Source organism: Pongo abelii, chromosome 14 (genome assembly GCF_028885655.2).
Source record: "Pongo abelii isolate AG06213 chromosome 14, NHGRI_mPonAbe1-v2.0_pri, whole genome shotgun sequence".
Lineage (NCBI taxonomy): Eukaryota > Metazoa > Chordata > Mammalia > Primates > Hominidae > Pongo > Pongo abelii.
Window position 1 is genome coordinate 43858329 of NC_071999.2, and position 21720 is coordinate 43880048.

The window sequence follows — 21720 nt, forward strand, 5'->3', positions numbered from 1 at the left end:
AAGCTCAAGTGTCCTAGGTTGACTTCAGACTGCTGTGCTGGCAGCAAGAATTTCAAGCCAGCGGATGTTAGCCTGCTGGGCTCCATGGGGGTGGGATCCACTGAGCTAGACCACTTGGCTCCCTGGCTCCAGCCCCCTTTCCAGGGGAGTGAATGGTTCTGTCTTGCTGGTATTCCAGGCACTACTGAGGTATGAAAAAAAACCCTGCAGCTAGCTGGGTGTCTGTCCAAATGGCCACCCAGCTTTGTGCTTGAAACTCAGGGCCCTGGTGGTATAGGCACCCGAAGGAATCTCCTGGTCTGTGGGTTGTGAAGACCATGGGAAAAGTGTAGTATTTGGGCCAGAGTGCACAGTTCCTCATGGCACAGTCCCTCACAGCTTCCCCTGGCCAGGGGAGGGAGTTCCCCGACCCCTTGCACTTACCAGGTGAGGCGATGCCCCACCCTGTTTCTGCTTGCCCTCCATGGGCTGCACCCACTCTCTGACCAGTCCTAATAAGATGAACTGGGTATCTCAGCTGGAAATGCAGAAATCGCCTGCCTTCTGTGTTGGCCTTGCTGGGTTCTGCAGACCAGAGCTGTTCCTATTCAACCACCTTGCCCGGATTTCTCTTTTTTTTTTTTTTTTTAATGCAGAGTCTGGCTCTGTCACCTAGGCTGGAGTGCAATGGTGCAATATTGGCTCACTGCAACCCAAATTACCTTTAATTTTTAATCTATTACTGCTGCTGATGAAGCCAAGTAGAGAGTGTAAGATATAGAATCGCAGAGCATCAATATCTCAAATATTTTTTAACCTGGGAGATAAAACTAAAATATATATATATATATATATATATATATATATATATACGTATATATATATACACATATATATGTATATATATACACATATATATACGTATATATATATATATACACACACACACACACACACACACACATATACATATATGCTTTATAGTCTGGTAGTCCATTTTGTGAAAGAACTGAATTTAATCCCTTTCTGATGGATTTTGGGCTTGTTTCCAATTGCACCCTAATACAAATGAATGAAATACAATGAACAATCCTTCGTATGCATCTTTGAACACTTAGGTTAGCATTTCTATATGACAGATCCCCATATATTGAATTGCTAGGTAAAAATTTTGTCCATAAAAATCTTGTGAAAACCTTTTATGACTCCTTTCCTGCCTTAATAGTAGTCAAGGGCACAGGCTTTATCTAGATATGCATCCTAGTTCCGCTATTTCCCTGATGTACAGCACAACTTTGGGGAAATCTCTTAATCTCCCTAATCCTTAATTTCCTTATCTGTGAAAACGGGATTAATATAGTACACACCTCAGTGGGTGGTTGTGAGGATGAAATAAGGTACTGAATTTAAAACAACTACTATGGTATCTAGCAATTAAGTTACTAGTGTTAAAGATGCTGAAATGAGCTAAACCAATACGCGGATTGCTGACTCCAAGGTAGTTGCCTGTCAAGATTTTTAAAAACAGTGCTGTGCCTGTGTGGAGGCAAGGGGCATGTGCAGGTCTCTGTATCTTCTGCTCAATTTTGCCATGAACCTAAAACTGCTCTAAAAACTAAAACCTCTTAACAAGCAAACACAGGTGCCTGGAAGCACCTGCTGGAGATTCTAATTTGGAAAGTTGGAGATGAGGCCTAGCGTCTGTATTTTTAAATCCTCTAGGATAATTCTAGTATACTTCCTATTTGGGAACCAGTGAAGGCAAAGTATTTCAAAAGAAAAGAAAAAAAAATCTCTTCTCTTTGAGTTCATTTTGATTCACTTTTCCTTCCTCATGAATTTCTTGCGAATTCAAAGGGCAGCCTTACGAAGTTGTTTTACTGTAAAGAAAATCACTGGCTGCTCCTTCTGAGACTTCTTAACTGCCACTGCCTGATGCTAAGAGTGTCCTCTTCTGACTCACCCACCACAAAGACAGACATATTTATTCATTTGCTGTAGCAAATAAATAATTCTACTTTGATGTTAATTCGTTCTACAAATATTGATTGCACACCTATTGCATTGATTAAGCTAAGTGTTAGGGAAGTACCAGTGAATAGAGGAAGCTTGATTCCTCCCCTTAGAGAGCTCAGAGACAATGGGAGACATACTCACAGTGACGGTAGAAGTTGAGCAAGGGCTTTGTTTGGTAGGGGAAAGCAGGGTGCTCCCCACAGAAGTGACTTGTCAACAGAAGCCTGGAAGATGAGCAGAGCAGAAGGTATCCGGACGAGGAAGGAGGAGCATTCAAAGCAGCAGAGCCATAGAGCAAAGGCTGGGAGGGGCATATTTAAGACATTCAAGATACTGGATTGTTTAGTAGAAAAGGGGCTAATATGAGATTGAAAAGGCAAACCAAGACAGAATGTTTCAGTGTCATGTAAACCATGTTAAGTAGCTTGTGAATAATCCCAAGAACAGTAAGGAAAGTTGAGAGGCTTTCAGCAAAGGGAATACTATGATGAGATTTGCTTTGAGGGATGACCACTTTCCTTAAGAGCCTGGTTAAGCGGTTGCTGGGAAAACTCAAATGGAAGGTGTTACTGCCTACAGCTAGATTTGTGGCAATGAGACAGAGAGAAACCTGGGGAAGGGGAGTGAAGGTGACCCTGTGGACTCCGTTATGGAGAGGTTCACCTTGAGGTGCCCATGGGACGTGGATTGATTAGGCAATACAGCTCAGAAGAAAGATCTCATTTGGAAACAATTCCTTTGTATTATTTTCAACACCGGACAAAAAGGCAGCATTAAAGCTTTTACTTCATTCAGTTCTAAGCAAACACATTGGTTAGATCTACAAAGCTTACTGGAATGATGGTCTACGTGCCCACGTGAGTAAATAAGATTTGGCTCCAGATAGCAGTTACTACTGGCACCTCTTCCTTTCATCTCAGGAGACACAATGTGATTGTAAACATCCATCTAGACACTGGGAAAATTTTCTCTCTGGGAAAGAAACTTAAATTGTTTCTCTTTGTCTTTGTTGCAAGTATCTGTGCTGTATTGCTCACCTGTCCACCTCTTCTACGTTTGTAGGAAATAAATGTGATCCTATCTGTGCTGTAGGTAGTGAAAATATCCCCAACCTTGAGAAGTGCATTTACGCTTAATGAGCTAAAATAGACTTTTCTTTAGTCAATGCCTTGATCTATGTCCTTTATTTAAAAGTATGAAGACCTCAAGGGATAGAGTGTAGAGTCTGGCTTCGCTTATGAATTTCACACTCACTAGGCCAATTCAAAACCTCCCTTGCACTGCTCACCGACAATTTGGATAAACTTATCTTTCCTCTGCATTCTGGAGTGTCATCTGAGGGTGGTGGAGTGATGAGCAAGGACTGTTTTATGGTCTTAGGCGGGTGTAGGCTATGAGATGTGTGGCTTTATTTGATCATCCTCTTATTCCAAGTAATAATATCCTCCACTGATTGTTTTATCCATTAAGTCTGTGAACTTAAACATGGTACAAGGCACAGTGTGTATTTATGAGCTGAATTAAAGAATTGAATAGGCTTCTAGTTTACTTTAAATTGTACTGGGGTAGGGGTATTTCCATAACTTATCTACAAAGATCTTCAGTTTACTTATTTTCTTAAAAGAAACCAAGTTTCTAAGCCAAAAAAAAAAAGAAGTTTACCAAAGAAAAAGGTGAGTTAAAAGTCTTACTCATAAATAATAATTTTTTGGGGACAAGCAATTATTCTGGATTTTGCATAGATACCTTTCAAAGGCATGACAGTCACATCGATTTATTATTGTATTCCTTCCTCTTGCTTTAGTACTCATTAAAATGTTCCAGGAACATCTTGCTATTTTTCTTAAGTGACATCTATAACTCAACTTACTGCTTGATGTGTCTTTAACTCATTCATATTACATAAGGTTTTCTCCCAGTGGTAATGATTATAAACAATATTCAAATTTTAGATGTTTTGAAAAGATGCTGAGAAATTTAAGTAAACATAATCATTACTTCTTTTTAGTTCTCACTCATCTAACACTGAAAAAATATGCTGATGTTTAATCATTTTTTTAATTCATGGCACAAGAAACTAGGTAGTTAGCAGAGTTTTTTTTTTTTCTCATAGAAACTACTGAATGTGTTTTAATCTCATAATAATCACATCAAACTTTAACTTCAGTAATTGTAATTGATTATTTGACCAGTTTTTCAATCATCATGAGTGGAGCACAAAGAGGGAGAAAAATCATATACATAAATCTACTCATAATCAAGAGCTTTAAGGAAGTAGTTAATTAACTTTTCTAACTACTTTTATTAGCACTGTATTAAAGTTGAAGGATTTAGGGTTAAAATCCCATTTCCATTCTCCCTCCTTCTTTCTACAGGAGATAACAATATATTATGCAATAGGCAATGTAATAATGTTGTTTGCATCATTCATATCCCTTTTATTTTTATAACATTGTCACATGTGCAATGCCACCCCCGCCTCTTTCTTTCTCTCTCTCTGTCTTGCTTAGATACACAGTCGCACAGATACACACACACATGCATATAAAACACATGTGTCTGTACATATATGGTAACTCATTCGTCTTCATTTCGAATGACAACTTAGAAGTTTTCAGAGTACTACACACATAAGACTTCCATATTTTTTCTTATAAAAACTACACATTAAGCTATAAAGTAAAACTACGTGTTTTGGAGTTGACAGAATGAATCTGAAACATGCAACACACCATTTGGTCCCCGATGTGTAGCTTATTTGGTGTTTAGCAGTTGTATATTCACTCACTTGATTTTATTGTTCCTTTTTTGTTATGTGTCTGTGAGGATTTGGGAGATAGGAAGATTGGGAGGTATCATTGTTAAATAAAAGGTGCTCCCTTAACTGCATTTCACAGCTCTCTCCCATAACTCAGAAACCTAATTTGGGTGATGATGTGGTTTGCCAGGAATGGGAAGAGACTTACAGAGATCACTTGTTGGATGCAGGTGATCAAGCCTCTGTGATAGTTATGGAAGCCTTTTAAAAGACTTACAGATGTGCCCAGTTTGGCCATCTGGTCAGAAGATATATTTTCAGAGCTCTCTGTCTTCACCTTTGCACCCTACCTCAGTGTGGGAAATGTCAGGAATGTATTGGCTTGTAGTTGAGGTCGGCTTTGACTGAGGTTAACAGATAACACCTTCATCTGTACACATACACTCATGTGCCCTAGCACCGTCCAAGTTGAAAGGATAAGAAGGAGGTTAACTATGTTATAGGGACATTTATCACCCCCTGAACCAAAATATGTGAACAAAATGTCTAAGGTTGGTTTTGTACTATTCAAGAATTTGAAGGGGCTGTATGATTTTTATCATGCCCACCATGTGAAGAAACAAAGAAAACAAACTTTTCCAGTTTAAATAAAGGTAATTTATTTGGGGCAAGAAAATAAAGAAATCATACTCGAATAATGCACAAAATGAATTTTCTTTGGCTTTCCAAGTGGCTTTGTGAGCCATTGTTGTAGAGTTTTGCTTAATTTGGTATGTGTGGGAATTCAATTAGTTGCTCTGAAACATGATATCATGTTTTTAGTGGCCTTCCTTCTTAAGGAACAGTAATGTGAGTTGCATGTTCTTTTATATTCAGTCCTTTTGAATCTTGTAAAACTAGAGCCAGGTGACTAGAATGTGTCAAGTCAAAGGATTGTTCACCTTATATGTGTACATTCGCCTGTGTCTGTTCATACATGGTAACTATTATCATTAACCTTTATTCTGGGTGATATAATTTATCTCTTTTAATAATTGCTTATAAAAATAAGCTCACAATGAGTGAAGTATATACTACTTTTGCAACTTCCTATGAGCCTCTATATTACTCAAAATAAATTATTTTTTACAGTAAGATCACAAATTAAATCTCTGTTTTATCATTGGTCAGCTGACTGCTAAACCTTAGACTTCTAGCAGCTCTATCACAAGGTAAACCATTGGTCACAGTTTGAGTCAGGCAGAAACAATGATTAGATCAATTCAAATTTATCACCAGTATTGGAAAAAAATATGAAGACCCCAAAGCATGTGCCCTAGTTTAGTGACTGAATCTGCCTCATTTTCATGTGTGTTTAGAATTAATATTAACGTCTTCGTATGAGATTATTTATTTAGTAAAGTCTCACTTGGTATAGAGCATCTCTGATACTCTACAGGCAACCTGCAGTCAGGCCCTGCAGTCTTCAGGACTAGCAATCATATATTCAGTCTAGTTATGACAGTAGGTTCTAACCCTTGTGATTATAACATGCCCACATACATCGAAATAAGCCCAAATCTAATGGACCAGAAAATGGCATAATGCAAAAAGGTATAGCTCTGTTCCAGAGTGGAAACTTGGTAAGAAATAATAAAATGAGTGGCTGGGCCAAAGTAAAAAACCAAAATCAGATACGTGTTTTGCTTCATTGAGTTCTATTTTTCCAACTAAGCTTCCAGAGGCACTTTTAGAAGCCACTTATAATCCCACATATGAAGCACAAACAAACTTATGCCTCAAGATGAGAATGTTTTATTAGGCACTTTACTGTGTGTATGTTTGATTGTAAGGACTAATATATTCACCTGAAAAGTTTAGATTGAAGAGATATCTCACTAAAAGGAAAAAAGTATGATGATATAAGGAAGTCCCTAAGAGGAAGCACACTCTTCTTTGGAATCATGTCAATAGAGTTTGATGCGAAAAAATAACAGAAATGGTATCTGTTCCTTTCTTAAAAGAACCCATCTTCTACTTCGGTGATGTGGAATACTCTGTGGATGAGAGTGCCGGCTACGTGGAAGTGCGGGTGTGGAGAACGGGCACTGACCTGTCCAAGTCTTCTAGTGTCACAGTGAGGTCTCGGAAAACGGATCCTCCCTCTGCAGATGGTGAGCAGTTTCCCACTGGGCTCTTTTGATTGTTCTGCGATTTTCAATGACCATGGCACAAATTTATTTAAAGCTGAAATACTTCACTTCTATTAAAGCAGTTTGGCTGCGTGTATTGTTTTTGCTGAAATTATTACTCTAGGAGGTAAATCTAGGCTTTATTTACTACCTTGGAAAGTACATTTAAGGGCCTTGAATCAGAAGCTAGGTTACAAACGTTAAGACTCAAAGGATCTATATACTGAGGCCTATATTTCCATGAAGTGGTTCTCTACTCTCAGCAAATCTAGTATTGCTGAATGTTGTGGCATTATAGGCAGGAAAATCATCTTGCTGCACATAATCTATCCCCACAGAAACCTATGACATTTAGGTATTATGCAGGCATGTGTCTTCAGTTGGCTGTCTCCTTATTTTAACCATGTGTCCCTATAAATACTTCAGATCCAAAAGGTTTTTTCCACACTTCATTATAAAAACTGTACTAACTAGCACATATCTGCATTTTATTCCAGGATCTACATCTCCAAAAAGTTGATTATAAAGTTTACAGCAAGCATAGAATTCAAAATTGTCTTTTTTTCCTAAATGACCAACAATACAAACGTTCTCATGTACACACACACGAGAACACACACGCATGTCATACACACATCATGCATTCATCACACAAAGCAAGCACAGGTTATACCATTTTAAAAGTCACCCTCGGGTTTTAACTTTTTTAATGTAGTGGAAGCAGTATAGTGCTTTGCATGTAGTAGGTGCCCGTTAAACATTTGTTTAACTAAATTAATCATTTTTAAGAGAAAGATTCAAATCAGAGATGAGGGGAGGGAGAGAGAGACATAAGAGCAAAGGGGAAGAAGCAGAGGAAAAGAAAAAATATAAAAAGAACCACAAGGAGATACGGACATCCTACAAAATAAATTAAAGGCAGATATACTCAAGCAAAGTTGCACATTTGGAGGTAAAGTAGATACAAAATGAGAGTCAGAAGAGCAGAAAGTATGAAAGCAAAGAAAGAAGCAATATTATGGATCTGTTGCCCACCACTGTCAATCTTTGTGGATGTAGTGGCTGCAGATTAAAAGACAGTTTTGTTTTTAACTACTTTAGATATAAATGGAGGTATCAACACTAGATATAACCCCCTTTGTCTGAAAAATATTAAATTAAAGATCAAAGAGTAGAAGCTTCTCTCATTGCCTGAGACAAAGGTGGATGGAGTATGGGCAGACCTGGTACCCCTTAAATGTGTTGCTCTAACTAACAGGCAACCATATACCTAAGTAGGATGTTGTACAGCAGCTCCAGCAAAGATACATAAATACTTAATTAATGTTAACAAAATTTTAAATGTCTCTATTTCATATGTAATTTATGAGGATCATATATTTGATTGATATGCTGATTTTTCTAAGCCTGATTTCTATTACCTTTATTAGAGAATTTTCAAACTAAAGTTAGAGAAACTATAGCACAGAAAGCTAAAATAACAAATCCAAAGTCTAACCATGAAACATAGATAAAGTTCAGCAGCTGGTCTTTGATCTATCACCACAGTAGTTATCCAGATACTAATCTTTTGCATTTTATTAAATGTACTTTTCTGTAGGGTTATGCTGGTCTCTATTTTTTAAAAGAAGAATTATAAACACAATTACATATGTCTTATAATTTTTTGAAATTTAATTAGTCCCCAACTGAATATTTTTTTTTACTGTCATAGCTGGAACAGACTATGTGGGCATCAGCCGTAATTTAGATTTTGCACCTGGAGTCAACATGCAACCTGTTCGTGTTGTCATTCTGGATGACCTTGGACAACCAGTGCTGGAGGGAATTGAGAAATTTGAATTGGTGCTTCGCATGCCTATGAACGCGGCCCTTGGCGAGCCCAGCAAAGCCACAGTGTCCATAAATGACTCTGTCTCCGATTGTGAGTGTTTATTAATTTTATAATTTACAATGATAAGTGAAATCATAAGCTAAGGTTTATATATATATGATAAGCAAGATGATAAGCTATAATATATAAACTATATATATATATATAGTTGTTTGTTTCCTAGGGCTTCCATAACAAAGTACCATTGTCGGGGTGGCTTAAATAACAGCAATTTATTATCTCATAGTTGTTGGCTGGAAGTCCAAAATTAAGGTGTTGGCAGGCTCGCTTCCTTCTGAGGGCTGTCAGGGAAGGAGGTTCCAGGCCTCTCTCCTTGGCTTGAAGATGACCATGTTGTCCCTATGTCTCTTCACATGATGTTCCCTGTATGTGTCTCTGTCTAATTTTCCCTTTTTATGAGGACACCAGTCACATTGGATTAGAGCCCACCCTAAAGACCTCATTGTAACTTAATTACTTCTGTCAAGACCCAACCTACCAATAAGGTCACATCCTCAGGTATTGGGGGTTGGGATTTCAACATATGAATTTGAGGGGGACACAGCCCAACTCATACAAATACCCTAGCTGACCACACCTTTCTCCTCCTGATGATTTTGATAGAATTAGACAGTCTCACAATACAACTTTTATTCTTTCAAACCTTAAAGAAAAAAAATGTGATGTCATTAGTATCTTGATTGTGCCTCAAGAATTCCCCTCACCACAGTTGGGTGAAACCACGTGGAACTGCACAGACTCATGAGTGTCAATAATCTTTCTCCACTTCACAGCACAAGACATTTTCTGTCATCTCCTTCCCCTAGACACTCATAAAATTTCTTTAACAATGTGCCAAAAATGCTGTTCTGGGACAAGCCTCTGCTGGACACATGGCAGAGCTCTCTGACACGTCATCACAAGGGAATTCTGAACACTCTTCAATCATGATGATTTCAACAGTGCTTGGAGAAGTCTCACCTATTGTCAATGAGCCCTATACGTAATTAACCTAGCATAGGTGTCACCTAAAAATCACACACACCACACACACAGTCAACTTACCCACATGATCTGAGTGAACTATGCTTGTAATTATGTGCACAATATTTAGTGTTCTTCATGTCAGGAAATTCTGAAAGGCTCATGACTAAGAAACATATAGATACAAATATCTTAAGGTTTGTGGTTTTATCTACTTTTTAGCATTTCATTGCATACCCTTACTTTACCAAACAGGCAGAGCAAAATGTCAAAGGTAAGGAAATCAAAACTCTTGAGTGATTTGCTTAAGGTCAAAATATTGGCAAGTGACTGAATGGAGACAGAATCCAGTTCTTCTCACTTACTTTCAATTATTCTTTCCACTAAATCACATCTTCCGAAATGCCATTTTCCACAAGGATATTTCTGTTCACTTTAATCCTTTCTTTTTGCAGTGCCTAAGATGCAATTCAAAGAACGAATATATACTGGCAGCGAAAGTGATGGGCAGATAGTTACAATGATCCACAGGAGTGGGGATGTCCAGTACAGATCTTCAGTGAGATGCTACACCCGTCAGGGGTCTGCACAGGTGATGATGGACTTTGAAGAACGCCCAAACACTGATATCTCCATCATCACATTCCTCCCTGGTAAGCTTGAGCTTGAAATTTTTTCGTGAAATTTGAAGAAGCCGAATTTTTACTCAGAAATATAAATCAGGGAAATACAAGTTCCTCGATATCAACAAGCGTATGGCATGGTTTTATGTGCACTAAATGAGGAAAGTGAAATCGATTTTTAATAGGTTAAATGAATGCCCTTTTTGTATCTGCATTAACTTATTGATTTCCAGTGATGTGAAATATGGTTTATTCAAAACTTATTCAGTGGACAAAAGCATATCAAATGTACAAACTTTACAATGCTAGGAATTAAACTTGGCTCAATGATTTGTTTAGTAAGTCAAAAGTTAATAATACTAGAATCTAGTGTTGAGGTCAGATTAACAATGATCAACCAGGGCAAGGCTGCTAATCTTGCATTCTGAATGTAATGCTAAAAATTCATAAATAAAATTGGCATTTGTGCTTTTTCCCTTGTTTTCTAAGATGAGTGGCAGAGCTTAAAGACAGAAATCAAAGAAATTCCCCATACAAATAAGTGCTGGTCATTGCATATACTTAAATATTTATTCACTTACTCAGCAAATATCTACTGAAGGCTTATTGCATGCCAAACACTATTTATTGCACTGATACAGCAGGGAAAATCAACAAACTTGCCCTTATGGTGCTCACATTCTAGTTGTAGATATATTCCTATGGGATGTGATTGACCTGCTGACATTATTGTTCCAGGTGAGACTGAAAAGCCCTGCATTCTTGAGCTGATGGACGATGTGCTCTATGAGGAGGTAGAGGAGCTCCGCCTGGTACTCGGCACTCCACAAAGCAACTCTCCCTTTGGGGCTGCAGTTGGTGAACAAAACGAAACTCTCATAAGGATCCGAGATGATGCTGATAGTAAGAAATCTTTTTTTGTTTGTTCAACTGTAAATTAGAAACTAAAATCCATCCAAGTCAAGGTTTTAAGTGACTCAGAAAAATGCCCCCACCTCCTCTGCTTTATGACTAGGGTTTTTAAGCAATTGAGAAATAGCAAAAAGACAAACAAATGGGGAACAAAATAAACCATTAAAACTGATAAAGTTGACGCTGGAGAATATGGCTTATATCCAAACACTAATTCCCAAACATCCATACTGGCCCTCTACTCTATACACACCGTTGGGTACAGGCGGACCAATAGTTTCCTCCCTCCCCACCCACCTTCAGTGGCCTGCTCATGTGTCATTTATGGCACATATAGAGAGCTGGCAGCACATGCTCTCTGGGGGCTGGTTAGATCCCTGGAAGGAGCTGGACAACATATGCCAGCTTTTCCTTCCACACACATCACTAATTTTGAGTGACGGGACAGAGAGAAGCCAGGAGTGTAATAGTCATTTATCCCCTCCCACATGGAAACTAACATTAGAAATGGAGGAAAAGCATTTCCCTTACTAACAATTTCATTTGTCTTTGTTTCCCACAATTTTAGAGACTGTTATTAAATTTGGAGAAACCAAATTTAGTGTCACTGAACCCAAAGAACCTGGAGAGTCAGTGGTTATAAGAATTCCAGTGATTCGCCAAGGAGACACTTCAAAGGTTTCCATTGTGAGAGTCCACACCAAGGATGGCTCGGCCACCTCTGGAGAAGACTACCACCCTGTGTCAGAAGGTATGGGGCTCCCAGGGCCTGTCTCCTGATGGATCATGCCAACTCTGTGTGCCAGTGCCAGTGCCCTTAAGGAAAAGAAGGGAAACATCCAATTGAAATCAAAATAGGACACTCTTTTTTAGGGGGTATAATTTTAAGGGGTACAAGTGCAATTTTGTTACATGGTTATATTATGTAGTAGTGAAGTCTAGTCTTTTAGTATATCCATCCCCCGAATAATGTACATTGTACCCATTAAATAATTTCTCAATACCCACCCCCTGCCACTCCCCCACCCTCCCAAGCCTTCAATGTTTATCATTCCACACTTTATGTCCACGTGTACACATTATTTAGTTACCACTTACAAGTGAGAACAAGCAGTATTTGACTTTCTGTTTCTGAGCTGTTTCAATTAAAATGTAGACATACTCTTTTAAATTCCTCTCATTTAGTAAAACAAACACAGTGGGATTTATTTCCAAGATTTTTTTCTTTTTGACTTACAGGGTATATGTGTTAGGACTTAGGGAAATTTTGAGTAAGTGTGCTAAATAACCTTCTGTTTTGAATTGGCTTTCTATTGGTTTTACCTTCATTGTAGTTACCAGATTAAATAATAATTTCCTATATTTTTCTATGTCATTGCAATATGCATGATAACTGTAATAATAATCTATTTTAGTTTAGAGAACACCAGCAATCTAAATCTAAACCAAAAAATTTTGTGTTAACAAAGGACAGTAAAAGTATAGTGAAATATTAACCACAGAGACAATACGTTCTCTAGGATTTAGGAGCCACTTAGAGATGTCTTTCATCCCTCTCCTTTTGCAAATGTTGGGCCATGTCACCATGTCACCATCTTTTTTTTTTTTTTTTGGAGACAGAGTCTCACACTGTTGGCCAGGCTAGCATGCAGTGGCGTAATCACAGCTCACTGCAATCTCCGTGTCTTAGGTTCAAGTGATCCTCCCACCTCAGCCTCCCAAGAAGCTAGGACTACAGGCATGCACCACCATGCCCAGCTAATTTTTCGTATTTTTTGTAGAGATGGGGTTTTGCCATGTTGGCCAGGCTGGCCTCAAACTCCTAGTCTCAAGTGATCTGCCCACCTTGTCCTCCCAAAGTGCTTGGATTAAAGACATGAACCACCAAACTCAGCCTGCCATTTACTTTTATCAGTAATTAAAACAAGTCAGTTCTGGCCGGGTGCGTTGGCTCACACCTGTAATCCCAGCACTTTGGGAGGCTGAGGCAGGTGGATCACCTGAGGTCAGGAGTTCGAGACCAGCCTGACCAACATGGCAAAACCCCGTCTCTACTAAAAATACAAAAATTAGCCAGGCGTGGTGGCGCATGCCTGTAATCCCAGCTACTTGGGAGCCTGAGCAGGAGAATGGCTTGAACCCGGGAGGCAGAGGCCGAGATCCGCCATTACACTCCAGCCTGAGAGACAAGCGCAAAACTCCGTCTAAAGAAAAAAAAAACAAATCAGTTCTTCTCTCTCACTTGCTCTCTCTCTGAATTATTTGCTTACAAAATAAAAGTAACTTTATGTCCAAAATTACATTTATGAATGATCTGGAGTCTAATTATTCACTGTGTTTTCCACTTTCCTACCTCTCACTATCAAGAGTCATTAGTTCTTGATGATCTTAGCACTTCAGGCATTCATCTTTATCTAATTTACAAACAAAGCTGAGGAAACAACTGATAGGTATCACTGAATCAGTAATAAAGTTAGTGAGGCAATATAAAAAATGGCATCTTCTACAAAGGAGCTTGTATATTCTTTCCATATAATGGTTATAATTTGATGAACTACTCTAGAGCTTCAAAGTTATCCCCAGATTATTCTCTATGTAAAACATAATATATAATTTGAAATAAGTCACATGTAGTCCCAGAGAAGGGAAAACAAAACTGATTCACTACTGAATTATAAAATATAAAATGTCTTTCTATAATGAGCAGATTTTACATGAAAGAAGAATCTTTTAAATATTGACAACACGACTTTTATCAAAAAACGTTTTTCTTGGAAGTAAAAGGTTTCCTTTTGCTAAATGGAAACAAAATTATAGCTATGTAGTAAACTGAAAAATAAAGTCAGAAAAAAGTTAAAACATTAAATAAACCTGTTGGTCTCTTTTATCCAATAAATGTCAACATGTGTTTTATAATGTTTATATTAAAAATTTAAGGAATATTTTTCTGAAACGTTTTCTAATTTCTCCTTTTAAGGTTCAAACTGAAGTGAGTTATTTGCAAAAAAACAGAAAAAATTAAATATAGAAAAAAAGTTGAAATTTTTTGCATGCTAAAATAGTCTAAAGTGACAGAAAAAGATAAATGTGAATGAGAAAACTTGACCACCATCCAGCAAGTATACTATCAGAAAACAATAAAAAATATTTAAAATAAATATTTAATTTTTTAAATTTTAAGAAATTTGGTTTGTATAACTCAAGGCATTACAAAACCTTGAATGTTTACATGTCTAAGATAAGGAATGAAAATGAGTAAACCAAGGAAAATATGAGAGAAAATGGAGTGACTGTAGTGTCATTAAGCCAGCAAGCCCATTCCTTGCCAAGAAAAGCCTGTATTATCACAGCCTAGTGTTCATAGTCTTCTGCCATGCCGGAAGGTGCCAAAAAACTCAAAAATCTCTATTTTCTTATGAAATTCCCAGATATTTAAGTGTTAGAAACCCATTTTTTAATGTCACATCATACAGGTCAAATCAAACAAATAATTAGCTATTTTCTTCTCTGGAACAAGAACTATAAGTTCTCTCAGGGTATAAGAAATCTGAGACTGATGGGCTCGTATAATATGTGAAGGCTAATAGGAATAATTGCTGTATCTAGAGACAGAGAACTAATTTTAAAAAGAAAAAGAAAAAAATCTTTAAAGATAAAGAGAAGAAAATTGCTCCTCGTACCTGATAATTTAAAAATTGAAGCAGAAAAAGGAAAATGCACTGGCAATTCATTTTCTTCTTCCAGACTCTAAAGGATTTGTAATTTAGAATTATAATAATTGAACTGCAGCTACATCAGAAACTAGCATCTGTTGACTCTTCTAATTGGGATAATTATGCTTTATAGGCTTTATATTTTCTCTTTTGAAACAGTATCTTAAAAGGTATAGTAAAACCAACAAAATAGTTTATCCATGGTTTACAGTATGATCAGCTGCTTAATTATGAGTTTGATAAAATCTGATAATTTTCATGTTTTTTAGTAATTTTGAAATGAGTGGTTAAGAAAAGAATTCTGATTTTTTTTTAGGATTCTAGATTTAACTTTCATGACAAAGAAGCAATTCTTTCTTAGTGAGAAAGGACAGGGTGAAGGGAAAAAAATCACTAGCATTTATCTAAAATAACTTGTCTAAGTTTCCCTGAAAAACACAAAGAAGTCTTCTTGAAATATAATTTGATATTGTATAAAAAACTGAACAATTATTTATCCAGCTTTTCTACATATGTACATAATGTAAATCCCATTCACACTCTATTATACTTATGATCATATTCATTTTCTTGAGTCCTATTGGTTTAGAAATTCTGGGGAATAAGAGGTTAATTTTTCTGATTATGTCCCAATATTAGAACTACTGATTGTCCCTCCCATAATTCAGCATCTTTTCAAACTGTGGGCCAACAAACCAATGTCTTATTATTAAAATTTTCCTTCAGATAAAATCGGTATTCCCAGCAACCTGGATAGAACTGGAGACCATTATTCTAAGTGAAGTAACTCAGGAATGGAAAACCAAACATTGTATATTCTCACTCATAAGTGGGAGCTAAGCTATGAGGATGCAAAGGCATAACAATGATACAATGAACTTTTGGGACTTCAGGGAAAGGGTGGGAGGGAGGTGAAGGGTGTAAGACTACAAATTGGGTACAGTGTATATACTGCTTGGGTGATGGGTGAAACAAAATCTCAGAAATCACCACTCAAGAACTTATTCATGCAACCAAACACCTCCTGTTCCCCTAAAACCCTATGGAAATAAAAAAATTAAAAAAATAAAGTCTTGGGAAAAAAGAAAATATTAAAGTAAAATGCACAGAATAAGAATTAGTGATGTTTGTTAAATATTTGATTTCATTTTACACACACACCCAAATATACTGGACCACAGTGTAAAATGTATTTCTCATTGTAGGCCACAGTAAAAAAAAAAAAAGCAAGCTTAATAGAAAGCTTCTCATATTCATATGCAAACGATTTAAATCTGTGATTTTGCATTTGTAGAAATTGAGTTTAAGGAAGGGGAAACCCAGCACGTGGTTGAAATCGAAGTTATCTTTGACGGGGTGAGAGAGATGAGAGAGGCCTTTACTGTTCACCTAAAACCTGATGAAAATATGGTAGCAGAGACACAGGTAAGTAATGTAATGTATATGTAAATTCGTGGCTAGCCGTTTGTCAGAGAAAATGCATAAAAGCAATCACATAGTGTACAATAAAATGAGGAGACTTTGTACAAGCCTTACTTGAAAGAGATATGCATAATCTCTTTTTACCACCTAAATGTATTTTTTTCTGATTAGATCATAGTCAAGAAATGCCTATCTTTTTCTTCAAAAAATCATGTTTGTCGAAACTCAAGGACTGAAGCCACAGAGCCCCAAACTTGTGTACTTCCCTTCCCCATGTCAGTCAGTAATGATTGATTGACCTTGGGATTAACCATCAGAGAGAAAGCAGCATCTCAGAGTAAAGAGGGAACTCTTAATTCAGTGCCACAACTCATAAAACATATTCAAACCCACAAAGCAGTTTGCTAACCCTCCAAATCAAGGTCTGTTTCTCCTGGCTTTATCAGAATTTGATGTCCACAGCCTCATGATCAAAATGTTGCAGTCCTAAATCTTGTTGTCTATACTTATTTAATTTATATTGTCTCATTAACCAGATTTTCCTCAAAATGAACATAATTCCACAGAATGTTGACCTTTACATCGGAAATAATTTTTAAAACTACATGTCTTTTTGGAATGTATTAATTTTTTATGTCTTTGCTTAAATTTACTGTATTGCTTTTTTTTATTTGTTTCATTTTAGTATGAGTTCAAGCTGGGAAACTTTTTTCCTTAAATATTTTTATCATTTTGTAATCTTTACTGCTTGATGGTTTTTCTACTACAGTGCCTTGCTTTTTGTCAAGTTATTTAAAATTCAAGTATGGGCAATCTTTACCAAATATAGTTTTGTGTCTCCATCACATAAGATGAATCTTTTATTATTATTTTTATGGAGTAGAGTATGAAATTCTTTTGGGTGAAAAGAATAGTCACTCAAATTACTTCCAGTGATGACAGCTTCTTTTAAAAATATACATGTAAAGATAGTTCGGGAAACTATGCTATGTAGTCAGATGTTGGAAGGTTATTAGGGTGTCAGGGCAAATTCACAGCAAGGTGTTCTTGTCACCTTACCCAGCAGCAGGTGTTCATAGATTCCTCTTCGGTCTGGAACTCAAATTCTCCCCCTGCCTGGCTTTCAGGCAGTACCTTCTGCCCTTGGCTGCTTCAAAGAGTTTCTTATTACTGGCATCTGCTTCATCCAGGCTCACACTATCCCATGACCTCTGTGATCTTCCTTTCTTCAGAATGTCCTCCAGCTTTACTCCCACTGTCAAAGAATTGACTCCTTCATAAAATGTCCCTTCACAACCCCAAGACACATTTAGCTACTGTCATCACAACTGGAGAAAAAAAATAAATTAGAGCCCAAACACCTCATGGGCCGCTGGCCAACCTTTGGATTGACTGCCCTGGGCTCAGCTGCCCTCCCTGGAACCATAAGATGTGAACAACGTGCCAAGGTCATGTGCTCAGGCCACTTAGGGCCTGTTGCTCTCCAGTGGCTCTGAGTATGACAATTTGCATCATAATGAGGCCATGAGTTTGCCAGGGATCGTGAGTATTGTCCTGTAGGGTAGAAGCATCAGAAGTTTAATATTTCATTAATCAGTGATAATTATCTTTTCCTTCTAGGTGACGAAAGCCATTGTGTACATAGAAGAAATGAGCAGCATGGCAGATGTCACTTTTCCTTCTGTCCCTCAAATTGTATCCCTGTTGATGTATGACGACACTTCCAAAGCTAAGGAGAGTGCTGAACCCGTGTCTGGCTATCCTGTCATCTGTATCACAGTGAGTAGGAGAGTCACAAAATTGAGGAAAATTGTAAGATAATTATTTCAAATAATTATAGTCAATATAGCATTGGCTTTGTTATGAAGAAATGAAAGTAGAAAAATACTACATGGTTTAAGCCTTGAACTTGCAAATATAACACTAATCAAATAAAGCTCCCATTTTTCTTTCTTCGCCCAACAAAGGTTCATTAACTGATGTGTACATAGTGTGTTATCTCAGTCTGTCACCAATAGAAAAATAAATAAGATATGAAGTCTGCATTCAAGATATTTAGAGATGAAGAGAAGAATATAGGAATTGGTTACTCTAATATAAGGCAAGATATAACCACTATCATGAAAATGATACAAATTAGAAGTCAGAGCTGCAGCTCCATATATGAGGGGAGGTTTTGGATGGTCAGGTGGAATTTTGACCGTTTAAGATGCAAGTCTGATAAGGGAGGGTCATTCTAGGAAGAAGGGACTGCAACATGAGCTACAGCTAGAAAAAAATAGCATAAGAAATAGCAAATTATCACTACTTTTAAAATTTGCCTTTTCTTGACTCTAAGTTATAAGTTCCTTGTGAACTAAAATTATGACTTACTTATGTTTATATCACAACAGCACTTCTATAATCACTTATATATAAAAAGTACACAGTACATGTTTATTGAGTCAACAAGGCAGAGATAATTTGGTGTCAAAGTATAGGGAGTTTTAAATGTCATATTAAGAAATTTAGACTTCATTTGTTGGGTAGTGAAGAGTTCTCACACACAGAAGAATGACCAGAGGGGTTAAGCTGGCAGGTTAACAAGGCAGTCATGTGTCAGTGGACTGGAAGAAAAGATGCTGAATTAGACAGAGAAGTGCTGCTGGAAATGGAGAGGAAGGCATCAACTTAAGCAACACTGCAAAAGAAGAATCAGCCGAGTTCATGACTCACTGGATAAGGCGGGTAAGATGAGCGACAGGAAGGGAAGGAGGAAAAAAGAGAGAATAAGGATAATTGGCAAACCTGATGATTCAAGAGATTATGGTATAAATAACAATTTTACACGTATTAAGTTAGAAGTAGAAACATCCAATAAGCTGTTTGAAATGCAAGATTATGTTTATAAATGTTATCTTGCCTGGGAATCAAAATTCGGAAGCTGTATGAACAGTATGTGGAAATTGGGGAAAGCATCAGTGAAAACTCGATGGCAGAGAATGGGAGAAGAATGCGTTCCACCTGTTCTACACTCTGTTCCTAACACAGTCATTTGTTTTCCATAGGCTTGCAACCCCAAATATTCAGACTACGATAAAACAGGCTCTATCTGTGCAAGTGAGAACATCAATGACACTTTGACCCGGTACCGGTGGCTGATTAGTGCACCTGCGGGCCCTGATGGTGTGACCAGCCCTATGAGAGAAGTGGACTTCGACACCTTTTTTACATCATCCAAGATGGTCACGCTGGACTCCATATACTTTCAGCCTGGCTCCCGGGTACAGTGCGCAGCTCGTGCTGTGAACACCAATGGGGATGAAGGCCTGGAGCTCGTGAGCCCTATTGTAACCATCAGCAGAGAAGAAGGTCAGTCATTGCCATTTTCCCCTGAAGATCACTGGAATACTGTGCAATATTACAAATGTCTACTTTCTGGTTATTAATACTTCCAATGTCCCACATATTCCATATATTTTGTAAGTAGTTACAAATTAAAATCTATTTTTACAAAATTATCTATTAGAAAACAAAATATTTATTCATTCTACCTTTAAGTATCTATTATATGCCAGACACAATGCTTTGTGCTGGCAACAAAATAAAGAAGACAGGATCCCTGCTTTTGAGGAATTCTTGGTCCAGTTGAAGATGCAGACACATTTTAGTCTAGACAGGGCACAGAAATGCACGGGTAGAAGTGATTAGTTTTACCCTGAGTGGGTCAGGAAAGGCTCATCAAAGAGGGGAGGCTCAAGCTGAATCTGAAAAGAGTAGAGGAAAACAAGCATGAGCAACAACTCACAAAAGCAAGAAAGAATGTGGGACATTCTGGGAACGGCAGGCAGAGAAATGGGGAAGCTTCTGAGAGGGAGAAGAGGAAAAACCAGGAGACAAGGCAGAATGGTATGCAAGGCTCAGATCTGAACAGAGCTCATGCCGTGCAAGGAGCTCAGCTGGTTGTTGGGTGAGTAGGATTTTGCTGGGGATGGGAGGGGAAGGGCAGTCCAGATAGAGGGGTATGTGCAAATTAACACCTTGGTATTTCAAGAGAGACTGTATTTAAGGCTGGAGCAAAGAGACATTGGGGATGGAGAATAGGATGTGCTGGGGACAACATTGGAAAGACAGGAAATCCACTGTATAAATAAATCCTTCACTCTGCAGAATAATTTTTAATGAGATTTTTCTTAAAAACGGTTTTAGACATGAAGTCCTTGCCCATGCCTATGTCCTGAATGGTATTGCCTAGGTTTTCTTCTAGGGTTTTTGTGGTTTTAGGTCTAACGTTTAAGTCTTTAATCCATCTTGAATTAATTTTTGTATAAGTTGTAAGGAAGGGATCCAGTTTCAGCTTTCTACATATGGCTAGCCAGTTTTCCCAGCACCATTTATTAAATAGGGAATCCTTTCCCCATTGCTTGTTTTTGTCAGGTTTGTCAAAGATCAGATAGTTGTAGATATGCGACGTTATTTCTGAGGGCTCTGTTCTGTTCCATTGATCTATATCTCTGTTTTGGTACCAGTACCATGCTGTTTTGGTTACTGTAGCCTTGTAGTATAGTTTGAAGTCAAGTAGCATGATAGGCATGGGCAAGGATTTCATGTCTAAAACACTAAAAGCAATGGCAACAAAAGCCAAAATTGACAAATGGGATCTAATTAAACTAAAGAGCTTCTGCACAGCAAAAGGAACTACCATCAGAATGATCAGGCAACCTACAAAATTGGAGAAAATTTTCGCAACCTACTCATCTGACAAAGGGCTAATATCCAGAATCTACAATGAACTCCAACAAATTTACAAGAAAAAAACAAACAACCCCATCAAAAAGTGGGCGAAGGATATGAACAGACACTTCTCAAAAGAAGACATTTATGCAGCCAAAAGACACATGAAAAAATGTGTCATCATCAATGGCCATCAGAGAAATGCAAATCAAAACCACAATGAGATACCATCTCACACCAGTTAGAATGGCAATCGTTAAAAAGTCAGGAAACAACAGGTGCTGGAGAGGATGTGGAGAAATAGGAACACTTTTACACTGTTGGTGGGACTGTAAACTAGTTCAACCATTGTGGAAGTCAGTGTGGTTATTCCTCAGGGATCTAGAACTAGAAATACCATTTGACCCAGCCATCCCATTACTGGGTATATACCCAAAGGACTATAAATCATGCTGCTATAAAGACACATGCACATGTATGTTTATTGCGGCACTATTCACAATAGCAAAGACTTGGAACCAACCCAAATGTCCAACAATGACAGACTGGATTAAGA

The 21720-nt window shown here is 37.6% G+C and overlaps 1 protein-coding gene across 1 annotated transcript in view; it reads left to right on the plus strand.

Annotated features, from left to right (window-relative positions):
* FREM2 (FRAS1 related extracellular matrix 2) overlaps positions 1–21720 on the plus strand; it is a 208756-nt gene that overhangs the window by 159667 nt on the left and 27369 nt on the right. The window contains exons 7-14 of the mRNA XM_024230898.3: positions 6757–6906; positions 8639–8848; positions 10237–10434; positions 11143–11307; positions 11885–12067; positions 16324–16454; positions 18072–18230; positions 19499–19802. Coding sequence (XP_024086666.3) covers positions 6757–6906; positions 8639–8848; positions 10237–10434; positions 11143–11307; positions 11885–12067; positions 16324–16454; positions 18072–18230; positions 19499–19802 — 1500 coding nt within the window. The remainder of the gene's footprint in view (positions 1–6756; positions 6907–8638; positions 8849–10236; positions 10435–11142; positions 11308–11884; positions 12068–16323; positions 16455–18071; positions 18231–19498; positions 19803–21720) is intronic.